This window comes from Epinephelus lanceolatus, chromosome 2 (assembly GCF_041903045.1).
Source record: "Epinephelus lanceolatus isolate andai-2023 chromosome 2, ASM4190304v1, whole genome shotgun sequence".
NCBI lineage: Eukaryota > Metazoa > Chordata > Actinopteri > Perciformes > Serranidae > Epinephelus > Epinephelus lanceolatus.
In genome coordinates, this window is record NC_135735.1 from 25,868,383 (window position 1) to 25,894,066 (window position 25,684).

The 25,684-nt window shown below is 40.1% G+C and overlaps 1 protein-coding gene across 1 annotated transcript; it reads right to left on the reverse strand.

Moving 5' to 3' along the window:
• Nucleotides 1-4,325: 4,325 nt before the first annotated feature.
• On the reverse strand, nt 4,326-25,679 carry ap1g1 (adaptor related protein complex 1 subunit gamma 1). The gene is made up of 23 exons (XM_078175720.1): nt 25,543-25,679; nt 18,858-19,061; nt 18,624-18,748; nt 18,139-18,280; nt 17,875-17,971; nt 15,913-15,989; nt 14,193-14,288; nt 13,119-13,199; nt 12,933-13,031; nt 12,794-12,849; nt 12,578-12,691; nt 11,150-11,290; nt 10,645-10,699; nt 10,291-10,413; nt 10,055-10,144; nt 8,901-9,025; nt 8,662-8,766; nt 8,376-8,517; nt 7,481-7,604; nt 7,170-7,274; nt 6,865-7,025; nt 5,462-5,560; nt 4,326-4,764 (listed from the first exon to the last, which is right to left on the reverse strand). Exons 2-23 carry the CDS (start codon nt 19,056-19,058, stop codon nt 4,663-4,665), a joined length of 2,460 nt encoding a protein of 819 aa, XP_078031846.1. The 5' UTR covers nt 19,059-19,061; nt 25,543-25,679; the 3' UTR covers nt 4,326-4,662.
• Between the last annotated feature and the right edge of the window lie 5 nt (nt 25,680-25,684).

Genomic DNA, 25,684 nt, shown 5'->3' on the forward strand with positions numbered 1-25,684 from the left:
TTTAATCATCATTTCATACTTTCAGTCTGACATTCACACTCACCTTGAAGCCATGGAACTGCGATTCAGTTCAACATGTCAAACTTGACTGGAAAAAGTGAACCTCATGCCTCCACCCTCCCCCCAACAAATCAGACACCATATTGTTTTACAGTCAGGACAGGCCTGGGGGGTTACAAACAGATTTTGTTTTTAAAATACAATGGATGCATTTTTTCTTTTCTTTTTTCTTTGATTCAACAGGGAAAGTGAACATGGGTGGTAAATTCAGATGCTCTTCCAAGCCCTTTACACACTGAATTCACCCTAAACAAATAAAAAAACAAAACAAAAAAATCAATTATCCAATTAATCCAAATGACGGATGTGCACTTTCATCACTCATAAAAACATTAACAGTATTGTGAGCACTATCTGAAGAGTTTCCTATTGTACATGTTAGTACTGACCCATGAACGTGGTGTGACAGATTTTATAATTTGAACTTTTCTTGCATTTCAAAAAAGAGTCTCAGGTCAAGAGTAGAAATGACATTATTTACACTGGTTTTCACATGCAGCTCAGAAGCTGAAAGTTGAAATTGCAGCCAAAAATCATGTCCTATCTAGATAAAAGACATGTCGCACGCCATCACGCTCTCTCAAGCATGATTATTTTCTCTCTCTCTCTGTCTCACTCTCTCTCACACACACACACACACACACACACACACACACTCACAAACACTCACACACTGATATCACCTCAAACGCTGATGGGTATTTTCTTCCGTTTCTTTTCTTCCTTTTAAGTTACAGTGTCCAAAGCACTTATGTTGGGTTCATTTCCATTTGTACATTTAAAACTGCATGAATTTACGGTATTCATTGAAAGAACTGATCAGATGTGATTAACAAGGGTACATACTGGTTGAATAAGACGATACAAACAACACCAACAAAAACATTCAGGAATAGATGTATGAAACTTCCTTTCCCATCCCGTCAGCCTTCCGTTTTGCACAGCTCCCCCTTGTGGCTATTAGCTTGTAGCACAGGCTTGTCCCAGGTTTGTTTTGAGGCTAATAAAGCAGCAATCTATGAATACAAAATCAAAAAAGGTCCTAACACACGCACACACACAAAATAAAAACGAAGCATTGCCTTCCTCCCTCATTACCTGTCATGATTAACTGCCATGCAAAGTTGAAATCTAAACCATGGGGGCTCGGATCAGTTTGATATGACGTGTTACAGCCCTGCCTTTTGTATCGGTGACTACAAAGAGACACTGAAAGGTGCGCCATGCAGAGGCAAACAACATCAGCAATAAGGGACGAAAGTAAAGAAAGGAAGCCAAAAGAAAGCGCCATATGCTTCAGACCCAAGGAAGGACACTGCTGCTCCAACACACATATCTGGAACCACTTCATAAATCTTCCATCAGCTCTTGTCCAGACAAAACTCTATTCCAGCTTAACCTACTGACCATACTGGGAAAAATAAATCACAGTGAGGCTGAAAAAAAAAATCTGCTGATGTGGCACAACTAGTGGCCTTGCTTGGCTGAGACATGATGCTTTTAGGAAGGAAAAGGTTACCAGGCAACCATGAGCTCTAACACGCAGAGAACACAAGGCATCATTTCACGAATCAATTTGTAGGTTGAAGGGAGTTTAATAGATCAAATTGTCAAGAGTGCAGAACACTAAACCACATATGAGGCCAGAAGGAAGAGTTACATCGGTGGCGAGAAACCTGCTCCTCTCTGAAAGAGGGCATGGATACATGAGGCGTTCAAGGGGCGGGGAAGCAGATGAAGCAAGGTGCCACTTCTGCTGCTGTGCAGCACTGTGCTTAGGTTTCTCAGTAGTACAGTACATCATTCAGACAACATCTGTTAAGATAGCTCCAGACCTTTTTCAACATCCAAAGGACCCAAACAAGTAGCCTACCATCTTTGTAAAAGAAGATGACACATCTGATCATGAATGAAGTATGAAGAATAGTAAATCAAATGCAGCTCAATTGCATCCTATTAAGGTTCTTTTTTTGTACATATATGCATACAATTATACGTCCTAGCTAATCTTTTAAGTCTTCATGTGGATTTTATTTAATTTGATCAGCTTTTGTTTGTTTTACAACTATATACAATGTACAGGCAGCAGATCATATATCTTTTACAATGAACGAGTGATGATACAGGGAAGTCATTATAGACTGATGTTGACTAGATCCATTTAGACAATATACATTGTGAATAATTGGAATTTTTAGAAAATGGTATCTAAAAAAATGATGAAAGATAGTACAAGAGACAAAATTGTAAAAGCCCTCAATATGTACAGAAAAAAGCCAATATAGCATTTGTCAACAACAGAAAAAAAGATAAACTGAAATAATTTTCTCCATATACACATATCATAGCTCAAAAATATTTCCAAAGCTAATAGTCTCTCTGATTTGGTCACAGAAGTAAGAAGATAGTGAAGCATAGTGAAAAGAAGTATACAGCCTGATTGAACATCTGAGGATCTCAACACAGCGTCGCAGGGCTGCTAAGCTTGTTAAGTAATGAGATGTACAAACTACCATTAGTTTCTCTCATGCAGATGCTCCCCTTGATTGCAATTCATAACTAAACAAAGCTGTCAATCTACTGCAACTGAAAGTTAACAGAAAGAGAGATCATCGTGAGGTATTAAGGTTACTGTCCTCGACAGCATGGTCAGAATTCTGATTTGGAGAAGACGAGAGCCAAGAAATCATACTAACAGTCACCACAGAACGACCCATCCCAGTACCTCACCACGTGATCCAAACTCACACTTCAACGTTTGTTGACGGGGGGAAATCTTAATGATATTTCACTTCAGTACGACATACTGTTTAAAAACACTTGAAACCTTGATGCCAGCCTATGAAAAGTTTACATCAATTAGCTGCCATAATCTTTATGATTTGCGTTGTTTTTAGGACTCATTATCAGTAACATCCAACAGGCATTTTTAATGAAAAGTCTGCCAAATGGAATAGGAAAAGAAACAATCAAGATCATGTAGCTATAATTTATGTTTTTGTCAAAGCAGAGACAAAAAGACATTGCTGTGGGCATGCAGGTAGGCCAGTATTAGTGGGGTGACCGATAATTGACTTATGAGATATAGAAGTGAAAAAGTTAAACTTATTAAATGAAGTGACACCAATTTCAAATCCATAAAGACCATTTCCCTCAGATTGAAAACACAATCAGCACACAAGCAGACTTACAAACGAAGCTCATACAGAACTTAATAGTTCAGGGGCTTTTATCTAGCCAAGTCAGAAAGGCACATCACTTTGATATCAGGCATAAATAATTAAGTCAAATTACTGCAGAAATAAAACATACTTTCACAAAAATAGTGCCAATAAGATGAGCGTCCCCATCAAAGAAGACAGCCATGAGAAAGCAGACTTGAGGGGAAAAAAAGCATTCAGTGCATGTAACTACATTCATAACAAGCTTCATTTACATGTATGTGCATGGTGACTAAGTTCGACCAGGTTAAACAATTCTGAAACGTATCTAAATTACAAGCTAGACTGTGAGGACACAGATGCAGGAAAAGTTTTAACGCACATCTCCAACACAAATGCAATCAGCTTGTCTTCAGATAAATTTCAGGCCTGGATTGTATCCACCCTAATGAATGAACCTCCTCAAACTATGCAAAGCAATTAACCATTGAATTTATTATACAGGTCTAAAACTAAAGCTACAGATGAGATGGTTTTAGGAGAGCTTTGTGGGGAAATCCGAGCACAGTCTCTGAAACTAGCCACAGGTGATTAAACTGGGCATGTTGGATGTGTTCATGCTCTTTTTGTGACAAACCAAATGTAGACTACTTCCTGTAGAAACATAGGATAAAGAGGCCTACTACCAGAGCCAGAAATTCCCCCTCTGAGCTTGAGGCAAGGTGTGATTGTGATCCTATTAATGCTCAAACATGCTTTAAGCAAATTAATGTAATTCAAAATGAATACAACTCTCTGACAAGTTATATCACTTAAAATGTGGAAAGTCAAAAAAGAGGGGTTATCCAGGAAGTTTCCGACTGCACTATATAGACCTTTCAAAGCTTTTTCTGCTGCCATCATCAGGACTACAGGTTCATATAAAAAAAAAAATGCAAAGCCAATTATAAATATCAATGGAGCAAAGTGTTTCAACTGCATTTTAGCTCAATTACAAATTAAAATAAAAGTATGGTTACTGCAGTGCTCATAGTGGGTGACACTTTTTCTCTACAGTGACATGAGAGGTTAAGTGTGCCACAGTAAATGGTGTGCATATGTGCTTTTGTGGGTGGTAATGGTGCTGGGCGGAGGGTGCATGTGGTAAATAGAACTACTACACAAAAGACATCATGGAAACCAATTAAGAAAGAAAAAGAGAAAGTTCACTGATTGATATGTTTTCCCAATTATTCTGGTGATGTCAATAGTCAGTAGGGTCTTCGTAACATCGGTATTTTTCTCCTGTGTTAGATGCTCTGCTGCTTCCCATGCAACTCGAGGGCAGCGGACTGCAGTGACGTCACAGGGGGATCCGTTGGAAGAAAGGAGGGAGGTGAAAGGAAAATCGTTTTCATAGTTCCCTTGGTGGGGGGCTTTTAAGAGCAACAGAAGCAGCTCATCACTGCCAGGACTGAGGGGGGAAGTTATTAACCTCAGCCAGGTCTTGCACAGGCGAGCCTTTGAGGGTGTACGTCAGCTTGATCCTCATTCGTAGCTGTTGCTGAAATTTTGTGAGGATGATCATGTTTATAAACGAGGACATTCTTGCAAGGCATTTGAGACTGCACAGGTCTTAAAAGGTCCAGTGTGTAGGATTTAGGGGGATGTATTGTTTTCTTTAGTGTATAATCACCTAAAAATAAGAACTGTGTTCCTGTTAACTTACAATGAGCCGTTTATATCTACAAAGGGAGCGGGGCTTCGCCTGTGGAGATCATCATGTTGCACTGCCATGTTTCTACAGTAGCCCAGACTGGACAAACCAAACACTGGCTCCAGACAGAGCCATTCATGTTCCACATCAGCCACCATAGTTAGAAGCCCATCCACAATGAGCAGTGTCGGATTAAACTGGGCTGGGCTAACAACCTGGCTCCGACATGCCAAACGGCATTAGAAAAACACTGATTTGTAATGTGAAACTGCTTTATTCAGTGTTTTTACCAGTGTAAATCACCTGGCCCGTTTGTTTTGGCCATGAATAGAACGATGCAGATAATTTGGCTCCCAGTACAAGCCTCCATAAAAATAAACACTGAAGGAATTCTAATTGGGAGAATTTTCAGCTGGTTAAAATCTGAAATCCTCGACACTAGACACCACCTAAATCTTAAACACTGCTCCTTTAAATGTGTGCCAAGAGTGCCTCAAAGGACAAAATGATATATAATCAAACAATCTGTGAAGGACAAACTCACCTTCTGTGGGTTGAGGACTCTGATGACCTGTGTGACAGTTCCCTGGTTGAGTGCTGGGACAACATTACTGCTAGGGGAGAGGAGCTGCAGCTGGAATGTCTGACAAACAGATAGAGGACAGAATGTTGGATGAAAATTTGATGATACCCATGGAGAAATGGGGTCATCACAGCAGCATGAGTAAGGGATGCTCACACTGATCAGACACTGACCACAACTGATGGATCTTCAGTTCAAATGACTCAGTTTGACTTTTTATATTTGTCAAAAAGATAATGTGATTGTAGAATCAGGGATGCAGACAAATAAACGTCACTGTGTTTTGTTGCCTGATCCATCATCGCTGCCAGATCTCCACGACAAAGACTTCTAAGGCTTATCTTTCTGTCTAGTCGAACACAGACACAGGATGGCGCCAGTGCTAATGGTGGGACTTGGAGTGCAGTGAGGCAAGCAGTATCTTTGGGCTGCCTGGTGAATACTGAAGGCTGCTAAAAGCTTGCTGAATGTTAATTTAGATATTTTAAGCTAGTCACTAAAAAAATGCTAAAAAAGTTTTATAATTCCATGTCCTGTTAAGGCCAGTATAATTTGATGTAAACTCTAGCCCACAAATATGTATGCTACTCTCGTAAGGCCAAGCAGAAATGGGGTTAGCAACAATCCTCTGTAAAACAGCACAATATATAAGATGTAAAAATGAGAATGTTTGCTCCAGCTGATGGGCAGTGCTCAGTTTCAGCTTAACTGTTTCCAACATGGCAGCCAGGTCACACACTCTCTCATTTTACAGCTAAACAGTACACTAAAAAATGTTTCCAAAAACATTGAGGTGAGAAATAGGCAATGCAGTAACAGAATCATGATTCATTTTTGATCAGTGCTGCCTGGTGTAACAGTTTGACCGCAGTTAACAGAATTATTGACAGCTGTTAGCTTACAAATAGTTGATTTGTTGCTTTTGTTCACTTATGGTAAGGTCAATATAATCAATAACGAGGCAGAGGAACAGGATCTGTCTCATGTACTGTGTGGATATAGTGACAGTTCAGCCAATATGACAAGAAGTTATTTTAATAAAGTTACCAACTACAGTTTTAAAGCTACTGTAGGCAGAAGACATGAGCACACCAAAGACATTGCAACTCTATTAATGATTAATTTCCACTAGTACCAACTGCCTTAAAAGTTAGCTGTACTTTCAGGTTAAAGATCCAAAATGTGCATCAATGTAGGCTATAGACACATGGGTGGCAATACATTAGTGGCTATGTAATCTACAGTGCAAAATCAGTGCAATCAGGGCATTGTACACCACGCAGAAAACTGATCAGTAATGAACACCATTATCTATCAAAACATTTTGAAATTCAGCCATTTAATGTCAGATTGTGCGTGCTTACCTTTGGTACTGCAGCCTGAAAAACAAAGTCTGTCATATCTGCCTCTGTTGAGTTGGAAGCATGGATGGTGATGACGGCGATGTTTGGATTGGGATTAGCTCTCTCAAATGTGAAGTCTATTTTCAGACCATTCTTGTTATATGCCGTCATGGGAGGAATAGCTATACAGAGATATCAGAGGAGCAGACCATCAATAGAGTAAGAGAATTTGGTAATCCAAGAAAGGGAAAAAACATAATTACCAAGTGCTTTAATACATGAGGACAATGCCAAGGGAATGGTCAAGGGGAGCAACAGACTCTCACCTGCAGCTGCAATGTCATTAAACAGGGGCTGTGAGGAGAGGCCATCCAGGAGGAAAGAGGGTTGGGAAGTGGGTACAGAGGGAGCAGGAGCAGGGGCTGGGCCGCCTGGAGGGATTGGATAGGAACACAGGAGGGTTTCTGTTTACTTTTTTTTTTCTATATTAAAACCAGACACAGTCAGCACTACGTTACTGCTGAACGGCAGCAGGCACATGGCGGACAACATCACATTCCCACTGGGGTCACGTTTATACCAGGTCCTTGCTTTGCTCTAAAAGGGGTGACAAAGAGTTTTAAAGAGAGCAACCTACCACTTAGCGAGAGGTCACCCAGCAGATCAAGCAGCTCTCCTCCAGCTGAGGCAGGCTTGGTGGGCATCGTGGTCGGGATTACTGGCACATCATTACCACCCAGCAGGTCTAATAAATCATTAGCCTGGGTAAAAAAGATGACATGGGAACATGAAGACATACCTGATACCACACAGAATTGTCAACTTGTTACACTCCATTTCCATCTTCAGTCTGACACTGCATCTGCTTTAACTGATTTCCATGGGGTTAGGGACTTAATTTTCCCTAACGAATAACTAGAGACCACATATCCATCTGAATGTAGCTACGTTTTAAGTCCACACTGATGCATAGCCATGCCAGCAGAACTGTTTTGCCAGGGTATTAAGGGGGGAGTGGAGCCAAGAAAAACAAACAACAATGTCAGGCGAAATTTAGAAGACAAGTCGATTTTGAAAAGCCTGGATAGCACCATCTACCCTGTCTGTAGCACTTGCCATTATCATTAATTCTCAGCACAGGTTCCAGCACACTGCTTGTCAATGCTTGACAACTGCTTGACAACGGTGTTGGTCCTGCCTGTGGCAGTGAGTGGCTAATCGAGGCCCCCCTGCAGCCCTCATTGCTCAGTTTTTTACACTGAGAAACCCGTCTCATGCCATGACGCCAGACAAATCAGTCAACTTATTGGAACGGGCAGATTCTGAGGTCTGGACCTGCAATATCTATGTACACTCCACATTAAATAACAATATTCTTCTCAACCATACCGTCAACCACAAAAACAAAAACAAAAAAAACAAATCAAGAAATATTTAATAAAGCTCATGGTGTATTCTGTTTACTATTTATCTAGTGACTCAAACAAAGTCTTTAATTTCTTCATAATAAGGTAAAAAGAAACTGCCCTCACCTGGTTGGCTGGCTGGGTGACAGGTGGTGGGTGTTTTGGTTCCACAACAGAGGGCTCAGTCTCCCCATTTGTCTGTACAATCTCTGTGGGGCCATTAGTAGCGGTTTTCTCCATAATGGGCATTCGCTCTAGGAGAGCTGGCCTAAAGTCAGGGAACAAGTAAGCGATCAAGAGGGAGAAATAAGATGCACCAAACTCAATGGAGGATATTACTCATCTAGTAACTGGTAAAATGTGGTTGTGATAATGTGACATTAATTTCTAGTGGAGTTTAATGCAGTTTTACCTCATGTGGTCGTATTTCTTGAAAAGCGCATTGTACTCCACAGCTCTCTGCTGAAGCTCCACATCGATGCTACTGCCATATATCGAAACCACCTTCTTGATTCGGCTAAAACAGAGTTTTAAATGTTTCAGATTAGAAAAGGGAAAATGTAGCATTGGTAATAGTGAACTTTATATCTTTGCACTCAAATGTTTGCAAAGCTTTAGAGTATAGGATGTGTGTAAAAGGCTGTTACTCACTTAACACTGCTGAAGCGAGTAGACAACTTCATGATGGCAGTGAGGGAATAACCTCGGGTCACAGGTGTGGACAGGTTGGACACCAGGAGGCCTTCCAGCACGTCCAGAACTTCGTCCTCTGTGACCTGAAGTCAAAAGGCAGAGAAGAAAACTGATGACCTGGTGTTTCTCTCAGGCAAAGAGCTAACAGTGATAAAAGGGGACCCTCCACTGGGTCGTAAATGAAACAGCTGTGTACAGCCTCAGAGCTGAGTCGCCACCATTTTAGACTGAACGAAGGACTTGCGATAATAACAGAGTCATAAAATATGCCGTTTCTACTTACGGAAGGGGGATTAATCTGTTTTGGGATCAGTAGGTGAAGTTTTTCTCCACTCCCTTTCCATGCTAAATTATTATGTTTTATAGATGAATATGTTCAAGTTTTTTTTTTTTCCTGAAATTATCGAGCTCTCATGGTATTATAATGTTATAGGTGCGAAAAAAACAAACAGAATTCATACTGTTCAATCAAACTTTTAATAGGCTATTTGACATATAATTCAGTCAGTTTCCTGGTTTGAAGTCGGAGCTGGAGAGGATTATTTTATTACAGACACACAACATTGTGTCTGTGTGCATCTTTCACCCAGTAAATGTGCTGTGAACTCAACCAATTCTGTTATTGACCAAACTGAGTAGAAGGGTTACAGAAAGAATATAATGGGACATTTGACAGCTGTATTTTGAACTGAAAAAATAATTTCACATAGACTAAGACTGTTATTACCTCAAAGAGACCATTTCTGACTTTTAACATTACCTGAATAGAGGTCTACACTCAGGCCTATAATTTGCAAAAGGATTTTGAAAATGTGAAATATATTTCATCTTTTTGTTAATAATTGCCTATCAGGATCTCTGGGAAACTTATCAAAGGCCAGCCCTGGATTCCTACTCTGATAATTAAAGCAGTTAATTGAGGGAAATTGCTTGTGTTTATTTCATGACAGACACAACAGATGCTTTATGCTTCTACTTTGATATTAACTGGAGCAGCATTTAGTCCCAAATGGCGGCTGCACTGTAAGCACACCCTCTTGTGGCTGTTGCGCAAAACCATTATAACTTCTTTGTATGTTTTTGTCTCTGCGTGCAGTGTTTGGCTGAGATACCTGGATGGGCTCTTCCTCTTCACACTGTCCGGATACCAGCAGGTCTCCGTACTCTCCTATGCACCAGGACGCCACCTGCACTAGAGGTTGCTACAGAACACAGAGAAACACAATGATGCACTCTTAAGATAGTCTGAAATACAAACAGAACATTACATAATCAAATCTGTGAGCGTACTCTTCAATGATGAAGATGTTCTAAATCTAATCACGACCCACACCAAAACTGCTCTGACCTGTGAGATGTCATCCAGCAGTGCTTTGTAGAGTCTCTGTACTGTGTAGGCATGCATCTCCACACTGTTGGTGATGAGCTGGATGAGGTTGGGAACAGAGTCGTCTCGCACGTAGCTCCCTGCCTGTGAGGGTAAGCAGAGATGTCGATGAGAAATGCAAATGAATCTCAAATACTTAGTTGTAAGTTTCCAGTAAAACTAAAGAAGCGTTGGCTGAGAAGGTTTATTACCAGATTTGATTAGATCATTAGAGGTACTCAAGATAATACTTGCATTATTATGCACACTGAGAATTAATTCCAACCAACAATCAAAGGCATTAGAGACAATGGATTGTTTTTGTAATATACGTACTGTTGTCAGGACTCTCATAATGGTGTCTATGTGCCATCTTTTCGACGGGGCATACCTGTAACACAAATTACACACTGATTAGTCCCAGCAAAGGCCTGCAGAAGAATCATAAACATGTTAAGTTATTTAGACTTTAAAGAACCAGGATTTTAATGCTGTCAGAAAATAAATGGTATCAGCATGGTCTGTCAGACGATGGATCACTCATTTTCTCATCATACAGCATTTCGATGTTAGCCACACCCTGTCCATTGTGGTATCACCTCTTCACTAACATAACTGTCATTTAATCTATATAAAATTGAATTCATGCAGATAGTTACTTCTAACTGGTTGTAGCAACCTGGATCTCTGCCCTCAAAGTACCAAGAAAGGAAAATAAAAAGCTGGAATTCTCTTTAACAGCCTTACACATGACTGGGTCACACAGGATGTGCATCAAATTATTTAGAAGCAGCTGAGCACATGTGTAATGTGTGGTGTAGTCTGCGTGTCAGTGCCATACTTCTCTGCAGCTAGGAAGACTCCCGACGCACAGTCTGCTTTGAATTCCGGGTCACAGGAGTCCAGGAAATAGAGCAGCTCCTTCATCATGCCTCTGATGTTGTTGCCATTCACCAGGGCAAAACTCAGTTCCATTGCACGTCTACACGACAACAAAAAGCAAACAAAGTTCAGAAACAATGAGGCTAAATAGTAAGACACAAAATTGTAGTTTAGAGTAGAAATAGACAACCATTTTGCTTTAACATCTCATTATGAAGTAAATGGTGATTGCAAAATGTAATGGCTACAGAATAATGACATCATCAGGGGTTAGATTGGTTCCTTATATCCCCTATGTTCCCTGTCCCCTATTCCCTATAAGCCTTGCTTCCTCTGTTCAATTCTGACTGTCAATAGGTACGATCTCCTGGGAGAATAAAGGCTCAACGCACAGCACAAAGAAACTGCATCAACCACTGTGCAACCAAAACAGGAACAGGATGGCACTTGTTTTCCCCAGTAGCCATTGGTACCATTCCCAGTTATCAAAGAGTATCAGCGCAAGTTCTTTGCAGTGTGTGTGACATGCGACAAAGGGCCACAGGCTGGACTCGAACTCGGGGACGTTGCGGCACCAGCCTTGTACATGGGGCGCCTGCTCTGTCCACTAAGGCACCAACGCCCTAAGTAAACTTAACTTTTAACGAGACTGACTAACATTCAAAGCAGCATTTAACAGCTTAAACCAACTCTGTGGTGAAGAATATAACTCTATGCTCGGTCTGTTTGACCTCAAAAACCCTGCGTCCAGTCCACTCATCTTAGCTTTTCCTGAGCCAAGGTGCAACAGAGAGGCTGCTCTCCCCTGCTAGAGATGTCAATAACCACACTCCGCCTCCCCCTGATTTTGCTATTCCAATGCAGACTGGAGACTGCTTTTAAGGTTTGCAAACCCTGGACACTATGCAGGCATAAATATCCCACGATGGGTTTGCCTGAGCAACCGCAGATGGATACAATCCCACTAGCACCTCCTAGTTTAAAAGCTACAGCATAGAAGCATTTTGTCTATATGGTTAAAATGAGAGGGGACCTGGACAAAAGCCACACTGTATGCAAGTAATTTCATTTGTTTAAAGTAGTCGCACAGTCAAAAAGAAAAAGAAATCAAAAATTTTGATGCATCACAATGCATTGATAATCATTTAATATTCTGATTGTTACCCTCTAAATTATAATCAGATCAAATCATGAGGTCTCTGGAGATTCCCACTACTAGTGTGTCCTGTGTTGTTGGTAGTTGCTGCTAGGCTGAGAGGAAAATGGAAAGCCAACTGTTGGTCTTTGCAACAATGGTGCCAACAAGTATACTACTTGGAAACACAAGAGGGTGAAAGTTGAGAAGTTGTCTGTTTCTATTTTAAGTAGTGTGTGCACTGTGAATCACCTCTTGATGGACACATCCAGGTCTTTTAAACAATCCACAATGGTGCTCCGATGCCTCTGCACTGCGTTGTGGTCTGTCTGTACCGTCTTTAGTAGAGATGTCAATGCCACGTATCTGGAATGGTTGGTTTAAATAAAAGACGTCATCAGGAATTAATAAAAGCACTTTGGGTGACTCAATGCGTTTAGGGTCAAAAACTATAAGCAAAAGAATTACCTTATATTTTTGTCATTGTTAAGCAGGAAGCGACCTAGTATGTTAATGGCCAAGACCTGTAAGATAAAAAGCATTTTAGGCACAAAAAAACAAATCAAAATGCTCATACCATGTTTTCATTTACATCACACTGACTCACCCTCAGTCCACTTTCAGACTTGATGTCCATTATGGTCAGTACAGTCTCGTAGAGGATTGCATTGCCTACATTTTTACTTGTCTCTGTGTTCGTTGCAACCTGTAAGTACAAATACCACGCATGTGTCAAAAAAAGCACTCACCGAGATGATTTTAGCCAAAAGCTGTGAATGTATTGAATTCCAACCTGTGCAAGAATGTCATTCATTGCTTCACTGGAGTCGTCGTCACTCTTGCCTAAAATTCGCAGTAGTCTCAATATCCGCACCTGAGGAAAGAAGCAAACAGTCCGTCCCTGTCAGTTCACTTGAAAAATGTGATGTAGTATATTGACACTCAGGTAAATTCTGTGGTAAAGTTCTCTTTCCCCACTCCTTGCTTGCTGCTGATCTGACATCATTTTGGTTCTTCTTCTTCTTTTTTTCACTGGCACAACTTCGACTGCTTTAGCTATAGTTGGGCCATTCAATACTTTAATCATTTGTAATTCTGACTGTTAACTCTCTGCTCATCAGAAATGTGTCTACACCAGGATAAGGACATTGTAGCACTTTTTTGACACAAAAGCAGAGGTGTTGTGCTATTTAAGTACCGCAGTACACCCATGTGAGAAGTGTGAATGTGCATGATTCATTTGTGGCTCGTGTTGAAAGTAACCACTGTTCCTACATTGACAAGTTTACACACATTTATCAACTATAACTACAAAACGAAAGGATGTTTTGATGTTTTTTCATCCCTACCTGTTAACTAAACAGACTGAGGAAAAAAATAATTTAATTCAGTGTCGCTCACAGGCCACTGCCTGCAGCTACTGGCAGTTTTTAAGGTGGAATATTGTCTTGCAAGTTACATGCCCCATGAGTTAATGCTGTGTATCAATCAACACACCTTAAATGTCAATATGACTACTTTGACCCTTCCATTTGTTTTTACTGGCTCTTTGACATGATAGAAGTTTTGGTGATGATTGGATCTTCAAGCGCTTAAAAAATGTATGAATTTCAACCAGAATATGTGAACACTGAATATTATATTATGTTGGAGAAAAAAAATGGCGGGGCATCTTTCCTTTGTGCTCCGGCAACACAACAGCTTTAAATAGTCCTTTCATTTCCTTTGATGTTTCTGTCCCAGTGAAACACAATTATGTTGCCACATCACAGGTTCTGATCACGGTTGCCCCCGGTATGTTACTGCACAAGCGTCAGGCTACAATAGCTTACAATACAAGGCACTTTTAAAAAAGACAGTTGCTCACCTGCAGGAAAGGGTCGCTTATGCCTGACACATCATGTTCAGGAGAGTATCCAGACATGATTAGGTTCTTCAGGATTCTCACCAACTGTGGAACCAGCTATGAAAAGACCAACGACAGAGCAGAAAAGGAGAGGTGTCATAGTATTTTGTTTAGATCTCGCACATTTTCTACTTATCTTCAACATTTATATGACAGTCCATCATTAACTTTTAAAGTTACCAATTTCTCATTAACAGTAGCAGCCAGCCAAACTGATATGAAAGGCAAAGGAGCTGGGATTTTTGTTCAGTGAGGTAGAGTAACATGGTTGAAAATTAGGTAATTGAACAGCCAAATTTTTGTGAAATCAAAACCTTAATCATATAAAAATATTAGGTTAGAACATTTGGCTTTAAAGGAAACAAAACGTACATTCACACTTCTGTCCCTTCTGAATGCTGCTAATTAAATTGATGAACACTTAACTAGAGTTTAATTCGATGCCAACAAAAATAGGACACATCTCGTCACAATAATTAACTTTCTAATTTATGTAATTTTCATCTCTCCTCGCCCTCTAAAACAGGTTATCAAAATGTAACCTCAAAGTAGCACTCCAACACTTTGGGAGACAGTTTGCTGTCTTATCCAGCATTAAATTAGAAAATGATGCATGATTTTCATCTCTTTGCACCCAGAACAGGTGACAAGCTTAAAGATACAGGATATAAATAAAACAGGTCTGGAGTTAGGATGCCTACATTTTTCACTTTTGGGTTTGTTTCGGCCTGCTTCCTGTCTTTCTGTTACACCAGACTGAACACGTTTCAGACCACAGGATGCGCAGAGATTAAATGAATATAAATGTTCTCCTCTGCTGTGGGTATTACCACAGACAAGAAACCCAAAATGCCAGAGTGGGGACCTAAGGCAGTTGTTGACATAAATATGCTACCCTCTAACAGTGACACATATACAGTGGAAATCATCTGTTCCTGGTGACAACACCTGTGGCAATTATGTGAAAACACACCGACCCTTTTAAATAAACAGTGATCAAATGAGTTGCCTATGAGGCAAAAATGACACTCAAAACAATAGTGAGAAATGTATCTGACAAATGGACCAAAAGATTTTTTTGTAATATTCAAAACATTTACATAGTAATGATCACTGTACAAGTTAAGGAAATTAAAATTAGAAATTAAAACACAACATGACATTACTCAACACAAATTAGGTTACGTCTGAGGTGAGTGTGAGGAGTGATTACTAATTACAGCATGCACCAGCTATGAGATCAGAATGTACTCTTACCTTCTCATTCTAACACAATGCAGGAATTGTAACAAAGACAAATGACAGAAAAAATATGAGGTAGATGTTAGGGAGGGGAAACTGGAAATCATTCACTTTCAGAGAGCTTAAAATAATGTTAAGATCATGAGCATGAGGGATGGTGCTTCTGGCACAGTTTTACACCTAGAGAAGGAGAGGTACAGCAGCAGTTGAAATACAAGAGGAAAAGACAGTGGTAGGAGATAAAAGATTGAGACATACTTTGAATGTAGAGCAAACCTGTAGCGCAATCCAAGCCTCAAAAGTTTTACACGTCTGTCTAAGCTTAGCTATACCAAAAAGGAAATGTGTACGCAAAAGGAGAATGAAATGTGACGTGAGCTTAAGACAAATGCGTAACTAACTATTTTAATGTCCTTTGGCTGAGAGAATGTGTTTGTACCTTTCTGAAGTGGGCCAGCATGTCAGGACTTCTTTCACACATCTCAGTGAGCAGGACAACTGATGTATGGAGAACACCTGGGGGAACAGACAATTTAGATTAATATTTTGACAAGAGTTTGTCCAGTTTTGTTCTCTATATCGGTTATTTGTTAGTGAAAAAACAAAACAAAAACAACAACAATTCAGGCAGGCTAGTTTGAATAACAATTACACACATTTTAACGCTTACTATAGCCAAAACCCTTCACCGTGAGTGTGTCCTTTTATGCATTCGATTGGTCAATGCAGTACATTGCCAGATGATGTTGTGTTTTGCCAGGTTCAAATTTTTTGCCACATAACCCTGTGCAACTTTTTTCCTTTCGCTCTACACGTTGGCAATCCTGCTGTACCATGCAGTAGTCTCGCTGAAATGAATGAACATGCTGTGTTATTGCCAAACAGTGCTTTTATCTGTCTGAACACAGAGTTATGGTACAGTCACACGAAATTAACACTGGCAAATATTCACTCCTGCTCACCTCAATTCAACCGAGCAAAGGGGCTAATAAAACATTTGCTTCTGGTGGCAAAGCAAATGTGCATCTTTGGATTATTGGAGTGACCAGCGAAGTCGCAGTCTTAACCAGCAGCAAAGACATATGTGTGGAGGAGACACTGATTGTTGCCATGTCTAACCAGCTGATATTGTATGATACGTTGGTCATGAAACAAGAGAGATGTTGCCCGACTGGCAGTGAGTTGGGAGACAGGGATGGAGTGTAAAAAAACGTATCATGTAAATGTACCAATTACATCACATTTCGCAGTATCTATTAGCGAGCTGTATTTCCATGTGTGTCATACCCGGCGCTGTCCATATTCAGCACGAGTAACGCCTCAGCAGGCGACAGTCACTCGCCTGCGTTTGCTCATGTGTGAAGATATTAAAGCATTCGGCTTTCACAACATCTATGTACTGGGTGTGCCAAATGACAGACGAGGTAATCTGCCACGCTGCCATAAATGTGATTTACACAGATTCCAAAACATGTACCAATATGCAGGCTTTGCTCCTGTTTTGGGTGCATCAATATCGAAGCTGACCAGTCGCACAGACACCAAAGTCAGGTGTCAAAAATATGATGTACTATCATACATAAGATTAACTGCAGGGAACGTCAGGTGACAGCATCATAAATCTGTAAGATTATCACACAGGCTAATCATTTCCTAGTGACCTAATCTGAATGTTACAAGGTTGAAAACGTATTATATGAGTGACAGCAGTGAAAAGCAGTGGTGGTGGGTGGTGAGCCACACAGCACAGTCATAAATATGTCATATTCTAACAAAATGTTTAAAGTTTGTAGAGGGGTTTTGGACTTAACACTTTGAGTAATCAATTTCGTAAATTGTTTTTGCATGTGAGACAATTCACGCACGTTGGGTGTTTGTATTATAGTGATAGCATTATATAGTATTTAGATTTTTGGTCATTAGTTTGTTTCTGCAAATTTGTGTTAGCAATTCCTGCCAATGCTTGAAGCCATGTCACACCACCTTCCATATACTGTATACATTATTCAATTGTGTGCATTGCAGCACAGACAATGATAATGAGCTATAAAACAGCAAGAAAAAAAAATTCTATAAATTATCTTATCTGAATCAATCATACAGCATTGCCATGCAATGTCAAAGAAGGTTAACTTATTTCAGAAACGTTACAAAAAAAAATCTTCTCATGACATACTGTATCTCCCCTAAGTGGGGTACACAGAAGCCCCAGAGTTTATGACAGACTCATTAATTCCACTCTCCTCTGCAAAGGACACCACAAAAAAGGACATGAGCTGCCCAGCTGTTCTGAGCAAAGCACTGTGAGTGGCAGGAAATAGGACGGAGCCTGCATTTGTGCAGGACAGGCACACTTCCCTGCGAGCCAGCAACTGCACCCTGACAAACCGTTTACACTTACCATGGTTTTTCTCGCCCAGCAGGTTTTTTGTGGCTGGAAGGAACATTTCCATAAGTTCTGGAACCTTCCTGATGACATGAACTGCACACAACGCTGCCTGTCAACAAATATTTAGACAAAAGACACTCTGAGGAAACAGCCCAACCTTTAACACAATATCTCACTTCTGAGTGTAACTGTTAGTGACGATGCATTCAAGAGCAGTCAAACTCAGACTTATAACCTGTCAAGTATTCTTATACACATGACAGTAATGAGGCTTACTTTTTTCCTCAAGTACGAGTTGGATGTTTTGAGCAGCTTCTCCACCTCTCCAGCCAAGTCACGACACATTTCTGAGGAACCCATGCAGCCCAAAGTGCACAAGGCCAGACCCTGGACGTATTGTGTGCTGTGATTCAAGTCACTGTGTTGGGAGAAGAGCGGTGAATGAACCATAGAAACACAGACAGATAAATACAAGAACATTTTTGGAAGAAAGTTCCAAAAGTTCCTAAATGAGGCAAATTTGTAGAGTTACATCTAGGCCATTTCAGGCATTAAGGGATTTTCTTTAATTGAATTTACTTCTAAATATGTAATTTTAATGAGCAGAGATGAGTTTTTAGAGGTTAATTGATGCCCAGAGAGAAACATTAAAGTACAGGTCATTAATTTCATCTTTCACCAAGATCAAATTATTGTGCATTGCCAGAAAATAAACTGGAAAAATATCAAACGTATTCACAGAGAATCTGGCTTCCACTTACTTCTTAATGCAATTTGTCATTAGTAGGTGGACGTCCTGCCTCTCATCCAACAGCAACATGGCTCCCAAATAACCTATTCGTTTGTCAGTGAACTTCTGGGATGCAATCAGCTTCAGACACTCCAGCTGGAAAACAAGTCATCATGTCACAAAACTATCCAAGGGTGTAAGCTATGGGAAAATAAATTCACTGGAAATCCTTAAAGCTTTTTCTATTAATTCTGCCTCTCCTTACCTGCCCAAAGTGTGCCGGGTAGCCCAACATGTGCATATAAAGGAGCTTCGCCACATTTCTGCAACGGTATGTATTGTCTTCCTCTCTGAAGGAAGAGCGGATAGCAGCACACTCTTTCTGGATCATCTCACGCTCCTCTGCCTGGGTCCGTGCTGTCCGGATAGTCCGGATCAGCTCCCGCAGTCTGATCGGAGCTGGCATTCTCTGGAAAACATTAAGAAAAGAAACAGATTTTCGATCGTTGTTTTAGGGTTGAAACTACACTTGACAAAATCGAATTCAGAAAAGCTGCATCTTGATTGAAGAAAATTTGAGAAATAATAATTGTGCATCACACTGCAGCGTCTTACATCACTTATACACCTAAAATATGTCAGCCTTGGTTCAAAATGACCATAGTGGGCATAGAAGAAATTTGATTGCTGACCAACTGCACTTACATGTAAATTTTACAATTGGAAAGTCATTGCAGTGCATGAAAACACATATTCTGGTTTCCAGCCTTTACTAAATTTTTCCAAATAACCTGGTTTCTTATGCCTGTAAAATGTACTAACTCAAACTAAACACGTCTTTGTTTTATGTTGGGAGACAAACCAACTCCTAAACCACAGATATGCTACGATGAATACTTGGCATAAGGAGGCAAAAAGATGACTTTTCTATTTAGAGCTACATATTTTAAATAGTATTATAAGTGCAGCAGCCACGAAAGGAGAGTGGCAGGTGAAATTCCATTCCTTTGCGGAGAAGCTTCTGAGAGCAAACAAGCTTTAAGCCACAGGAAGAGGTTTAAATATTTAGTACATGCTAAGTTGTGAGAATAAATTCTCTTGGGTTCATAAGTACCAAATAAACAACCATTTACCAAAAAAAATAAATAAAAAAAATAAAAACATCCAACAGTCTCTACGCTTACTTCCTCAAACCAGGCAACTTAGACAATGTGATCACATGAGTCAAAGCTATCATGATTCTCTTGGATTATAAAGTAACGCCAAAAACACACCACGTGGCAGTGAAGTGTCAACTCCAGCCAGCTGACATGCAATGTCTACGGAAAGCTGTGGTGGCTGCTCCAAGCTGCGGCCATTTGATTCTGTCGCAAACTAAAAGTTGGGGATAGTTCAACTTTTAGCAGTGAATTCGGCCAGAGAACACCTGCAGCAAATCAGTAAACACAGTTCAGTGACTGCTGTGACATGTTGACCTGTGTTACAAAGAATTTCTTCCCATTTGAAACACATGAACCCCCATCATGGCTGCAGAACAATGCACCTGTTGTGACAAGCTGCACTTTGCCGCTGCTTGATGCATTTTTGGCACCATATCTAAAATAACTTGCACCACACAGCATACACAAACTCTTAAACAGAGCAGTGCGAAGCGTGTATCAGTGCTCCTTAAGTAGCCTACAAGTTTTTAACAAACTACAGCTAGTATGAATATCTCAAGAAAACTAGGAGGCCAGATACGCAACACATGGATAACAATGAGACAGAACTTTATAAATGTGTGGTTTATCTAAAGAAAACTACATCTTGAAATTGCCAGTGACAGACACGAAGAAGTTTTATTGTGGTCCTCTTTGGGTTTATTGTATAGCCTCTGCAGCGCTGTCATTACCTGTGAAAATAAATGTTGACCTGCAGGTTCTCAACATCTCAATTTCAGTCTTTACCCAACTGGAACATTATTAATAGTGCCCCCTCTTCTTAGAGAGAGGTACAATTTGTCTCCCATCTCATGAAGCCTTTTATCTGGGAGCATGCAGTACGTAATTAAGCTGCTACAGCAACAGAAGCGGTGGTAATTACTTGTCAAGTAAATCCATTTTCTTCATCTAACTAGTACTAAAGTGGACTTTTGGTAGACTGAAACATAAAGGCCTTTGGACAGTGCAGATACCCTTAAATTACCCTTAAAAGTTGTGTGATGTCAAAGACTGGTGAATGGGGTTGCACTGTTACACAACTTTTCATAAACAATGTACTTTTTAAAATGTGAGACTGCATTATAAACCGCTAGTTTTATCATCCAAAGTCGAGGATTCAAGCAATCATAAAACATGTCACACAACAAAATAGTTTGTTTTCTGCCATGTATAATTCCTAAACCACAGAAAAAAATTGTTGTGAATCCTGACACAAGCTGCTTTTATAATGTATTTCTACATTTATTGTGTAGTTGAGCGAGTAATTTCTCCGGTTGGATTGCTGTCATGCTAAGCATCAGAGGAACATTTTCAAAGGGGAGATCAGTTGCTTTCCATTAGCCTGCTGATTTTTCCACCATGATTTTCAATGGCAGCGCAACACCAAAGACAGCTTCATGTTGTGGCTCTGTGAAACTGGTACACATAAAGCCATGTCGTAAGCATTTATCTTATCCAGAAGTTTGGCTGCTATTGTTCTCCCTTGAGCCCAACCATAAGACTTATGGAAATCTTACTAGGTTCTGAGCTGGCTTATTGCCAGAGAGCCTTACATAGAAAATCAAGTCCAGCTCCTGTTCCCACATGACACTAACTCCAGCATTTATAGATTAAGGTGACTGTGAGGAATGAACTTTAAATTAACCTAACATCAACTTTAAATTTGTCTTAGAAATACTTGGCTGCCTCTGACTCTTTTTAGACCTGTATACTGTGGAGGCTGCAATATTTTTTATCTGAATGGAAAAGGAGGAAAATCACCATACCTTTTCTTATCATTAATTATCACTACCAAGATCAAATGAAATTCTTTGAAACTATGCCAGTCTATTGAGAGAAATAAGGATCCAGACAAGGAAGGAATGAGGGCATCCTTTGTTGCAAGGTGGTGGTTTGTAGAGAATTCACTGTGATCAAAGAGAAATGTGGAGGGTGGCCAGGCAAGGCCACACTTTAATAAAGCCAGAGATCTACTGTCTTTCTTAACACCATTTAAATTGACTGAGCTGAATGGACCTAGTGTTGGGCTCCATAAATCATGACTCCCCTTCTCTTGCTGTGCTTATAATCAAATGTGTACACATTAAAGAAGAAAAATCCAGTCTCTGCTGAGAGCTAAATTAATTACAGTAACTCATTCTTGCAGTGACTGTACAATGGCACATTCTTCTATGTTTAAGAAACATCATATGTCTCATCATCCATAATTACCATTATTTTTTCATGCTGTTACTATTTCAGGGACGTGGAACAGTGTGTAAAGTTCAAAAGACAAAACTTAAAGGGAGGGGTTGGTAGGTGGATTAGAAAGGCCACAGGATAGAGAGCTTGAGCTTATTCAATACTTGGGCACCAACAGCCTCAGGTTCACTCACCAAGGTCAGCTTTACTCAATCTTACAACAAAGACAAAAAGGGAACTGTTCTGCTGTGCGGCCATATTACAGATTAAGGTGGTGATCAAACAGACGAGCCACTAGAGCTGATACAGATTCTGTCACACAAAACAGCTCAGTGTACCTGAGGATATCTGGCCCAAATGTGACAATGACAAAAGGTATAAGTCCACGCCCTGCGCCAAAAAGTTGGAGGAAAAAAAAATTACTACAAGACATTACAGGTGGACCATACCTAGGTATCTAAGAGTGATTACCACCAAGACCTCTAAACCATTTAAACCATTTACAACCTGACACCATTGGTCATTTATGCCTCATTTCCACTGCATGGTTCAGCTCATCTTGACTCCAAGTCAGACTGAGCAATATCATTAACACATCTTTCCTATATGGGCGTACTTTGCACGTACTGTGAAATGTTCATAACAAGCTTTACTCTCATGAGAGTTGGAGAGCCAACCCAGATTAGCTTTCAAAGCCTGACAACCAGCAACAAGCAAAAAGCATGCCCCACCTCCCTTGTACCACAGGGAGCAGTCAACCTGAAGTCTCGTACTAGAAGCATTAAGAGATAAAACACAGTTTGACTTGGTTTTACTTTAGATTATTGCACCCCATGAGGACTTTGTTAGAAAGTAAAAGCGCAGACTCAATATCCACAACTACCGTCTTTGTCGGGAAAGAGTTGCACCGTTAAACTAGACAGAAAGATCATCAGACAGATGCAAGATATACAAAGCCACCACAGGGGAGAAGCATTTTCCCTGCTCAATTTGCCAAGCTGTTGTAACCTGCACTTAATCTGTTTATTCTCTTTCTGTGCTCAGCTTTGCACTCAAATGTTAGAGATGAAAAACTATCAAAGCACTCTATTCCTTCTTATATCACCGACTAAGTAATCAGCGGCGCAGAGCAATAAATAATTGATCATTCTACATACATGCACAACAAGGAAGAGCAAACATGCAAGAGTAATCAAATCTGTATTGTGTCAGTTTGAACAAGTGTTACATTTACATGTTGCTTCCTTCATGCACAGTCAAATGTTAGCTGTTTCACAAACAAAAATGTTTTGGGTAGGACACCAAAATAGAGTTGAACCCAACTTCATTGTTTTTCAAATGTATGAATTTATCATTTCGTCTTTTAAGTAAAGAATGATTGATCTAAGAGTCTGCCTTTTACATTAATGTAAGTAGTTCGTTGTGCTGCCCTCCTTCTGCCAAGGTCCACTACCACATATAAATTCTCACTCTGTCAAAGACACTGTTAAATGTATGTGAGCACTGAGCTTAATACTAACTATTCATGTGAATTAATGGCTGAACCAGTATGAGGCTTTGCAGTTGCTCAACATATCCCACACCAATAACTTAACGCAGCATCATGGAGTTCAAATGAATAACTAGCTGTGTGCAACCGAAAAGTTCATGCCCTCAGCCCCAGCCATCATTTCTCTACTTCGAAGCCGTAGCCTAGTTGTTGCTTTCAAAATGTAGACTTAGTTAACCTATGCAAACAGTTAAGTTTAAACTGTTAGGTTGCAAACTACCTGCAGGCAAAGCTCACAAAACAACAAACATTAACAGACTTTGTGGAGCTGCTGTTACTGTGAGGAAGTAAACAATACATACGAAATCTGTGAGATTAACAATCAGATACTGTGCTAGTTAAACGTGTTACCAATACAATGACAATGCTTAGTATATACTATGACTGGCTATCTAGCAAACTGACGACTTTGAAATGCAAAGTCAAAGAGATTTTAAGTGGAAACAGATCAAATAAAGCATTGAACTATTGACCCTTAAGTGTTTCTGATAATCTTCAAAAAACCCAGGAGCTAATTCAATTTACAGTGTATGGTAGACGTTTCTGTAAACATGGTCGCTATCAGAATATTGTATTGTGTGATTATTAACTGCTAACCCTGCTGTAAAATAAAGGTACTCTTCATGCACCTGCTCAAGTAAGAATTTTGCCCCAAAGTTAGTCACAAATTCACTGTTGGCAGAGCTTAAGGTTAAGTGGTTTTAATTAAGGTCATAGCTGTCTTGTTCCAAGCATAATGTTATGCAGTCTTCGTGCTATAACACTGAATTATTTAACATCAAAGGGCAACTTTGAATTCTGCTGAATCTTGGATATATTTTCTTCAGCATAGGTTAATATTAGACAACGGCACCCTGTCAAAAAAAGTGATTATTACCCAAGAGCTATTAGGTATTTTGAAATGCCACAAAAGCGATGGGACAAAAATGTGCAGGAATCACCCAACCTGTTCGTCATTTGATCACTTCCTACTTACAGCTGACTTCCTTAACGTTAACTCATAAATTGTTTTTGTAAAAACTAGTCTTCCTCATTTAATGTAAAGGCATTAATGAAAGGCGTGTACCCTAATGTTACCTACTTAATTAAAGTCGTTGCCAACACCAAGTAACAAACTTATAAAACTAGAGCAAGAATGAGTCCACGTCCTCAACATGCTAAGCTAACCGTCGTTAGCTTCCTGAATATGTAAATGAAACGTTGACTTGTTAGAGGATGTTTACGATTTATCAAATGCTTGAAAAGTCTGATACCATTACAAAGCTTTGAGGCAAACGTCAAATGCGTAATGTTAATGCTAACGCAATTTACACCTAGCAAAAGTAAGCTAACAACAAGCTAACACTAGTATCTACAAGTATTTTCAGTGAAAGGGCAGCATATTGGGTTGACACCACAGCAGTAGCTTCACCTTGGCTGACTTTATATCGTTAAATGGAGGTGTACATGAACAGCAGTAGACTATAATGTCGAGCTGAAACGATAGGCCATTACAGGCTTGGCATGACACCTGAATCTGATCGCCGATTGATCAGGACATGATGCAGTTTAGGCCTTCTTGAAGCATTTGGATTATCAAGCTAGCGAGTTTGCTAACGTTAGCTACCTGACCACTCGTTTGCTTCTCTGTTACCTAGTCCGAATACTGCCTGAACTAAATGGCAAATTCAAAGTAGCTCGCTAGTTAGGTAGCTTGAAAGATATCAAACATAAAGTTGGCACTGCGTGTTGTCACGATTAATATACCCCAGTGGACATCCACACCACTTAAATGGCTATTGAGCTTTACATCCCTAGCTCAGCAGGTAGTTAGCAAGGCTACAGCTATGAGACTATACTAACCATGCTAGCTAACTTAGCTGCTGACAGGCACAACCCCGGTGCACTGAGGGCTGCGACTTCCTATGCAGCGCCACGGTGAGAGTTGTCAACGTAGATACAAACAAACCACTGACGATTAATCACACGTAAAGACATTTTCATGTATTTCTGCCGACATAATATTCTTAGAATATACTTACTAGCCGTAATGACGCCAGAAAATAACTGGAATCGTATCTATTAGCAATGGAGGGAGGAACACACTAGACATGCAAAATGGTGGCTACTCCAGCCTCAGCACATCTACCGCAGGCGGAGGGTTACACTGACATATCCCAGAGG

What these genes read in the sequence shown, in the direction of transcription:
- ap1g1 (XM_078175720.1), bottom strand. Translation starts at nt 19,058, where the DNA reads ATGCCAGCTCCGATCAGACTGCGGGAGCTGATCCGGACTATCCGGACA. An exon ending in CTGGATGTGTCCATCAAGAG is followed by an intron (nt 11,291 to 12,577) that starts GTGATTCACAGT and finishes GTTGTCGTGTAG; the next exon opens with ACGTGCAATGGAACTGAGTT. An exon ending in TTATGAGAGTCCTGACAACA is followed by an intron (nt 10,414 to 10,644) that starts GTACGTATATTA and finishes TTACCCTCACAG; the next exon opens with GCAGGGAGCTACGTGCGAGA.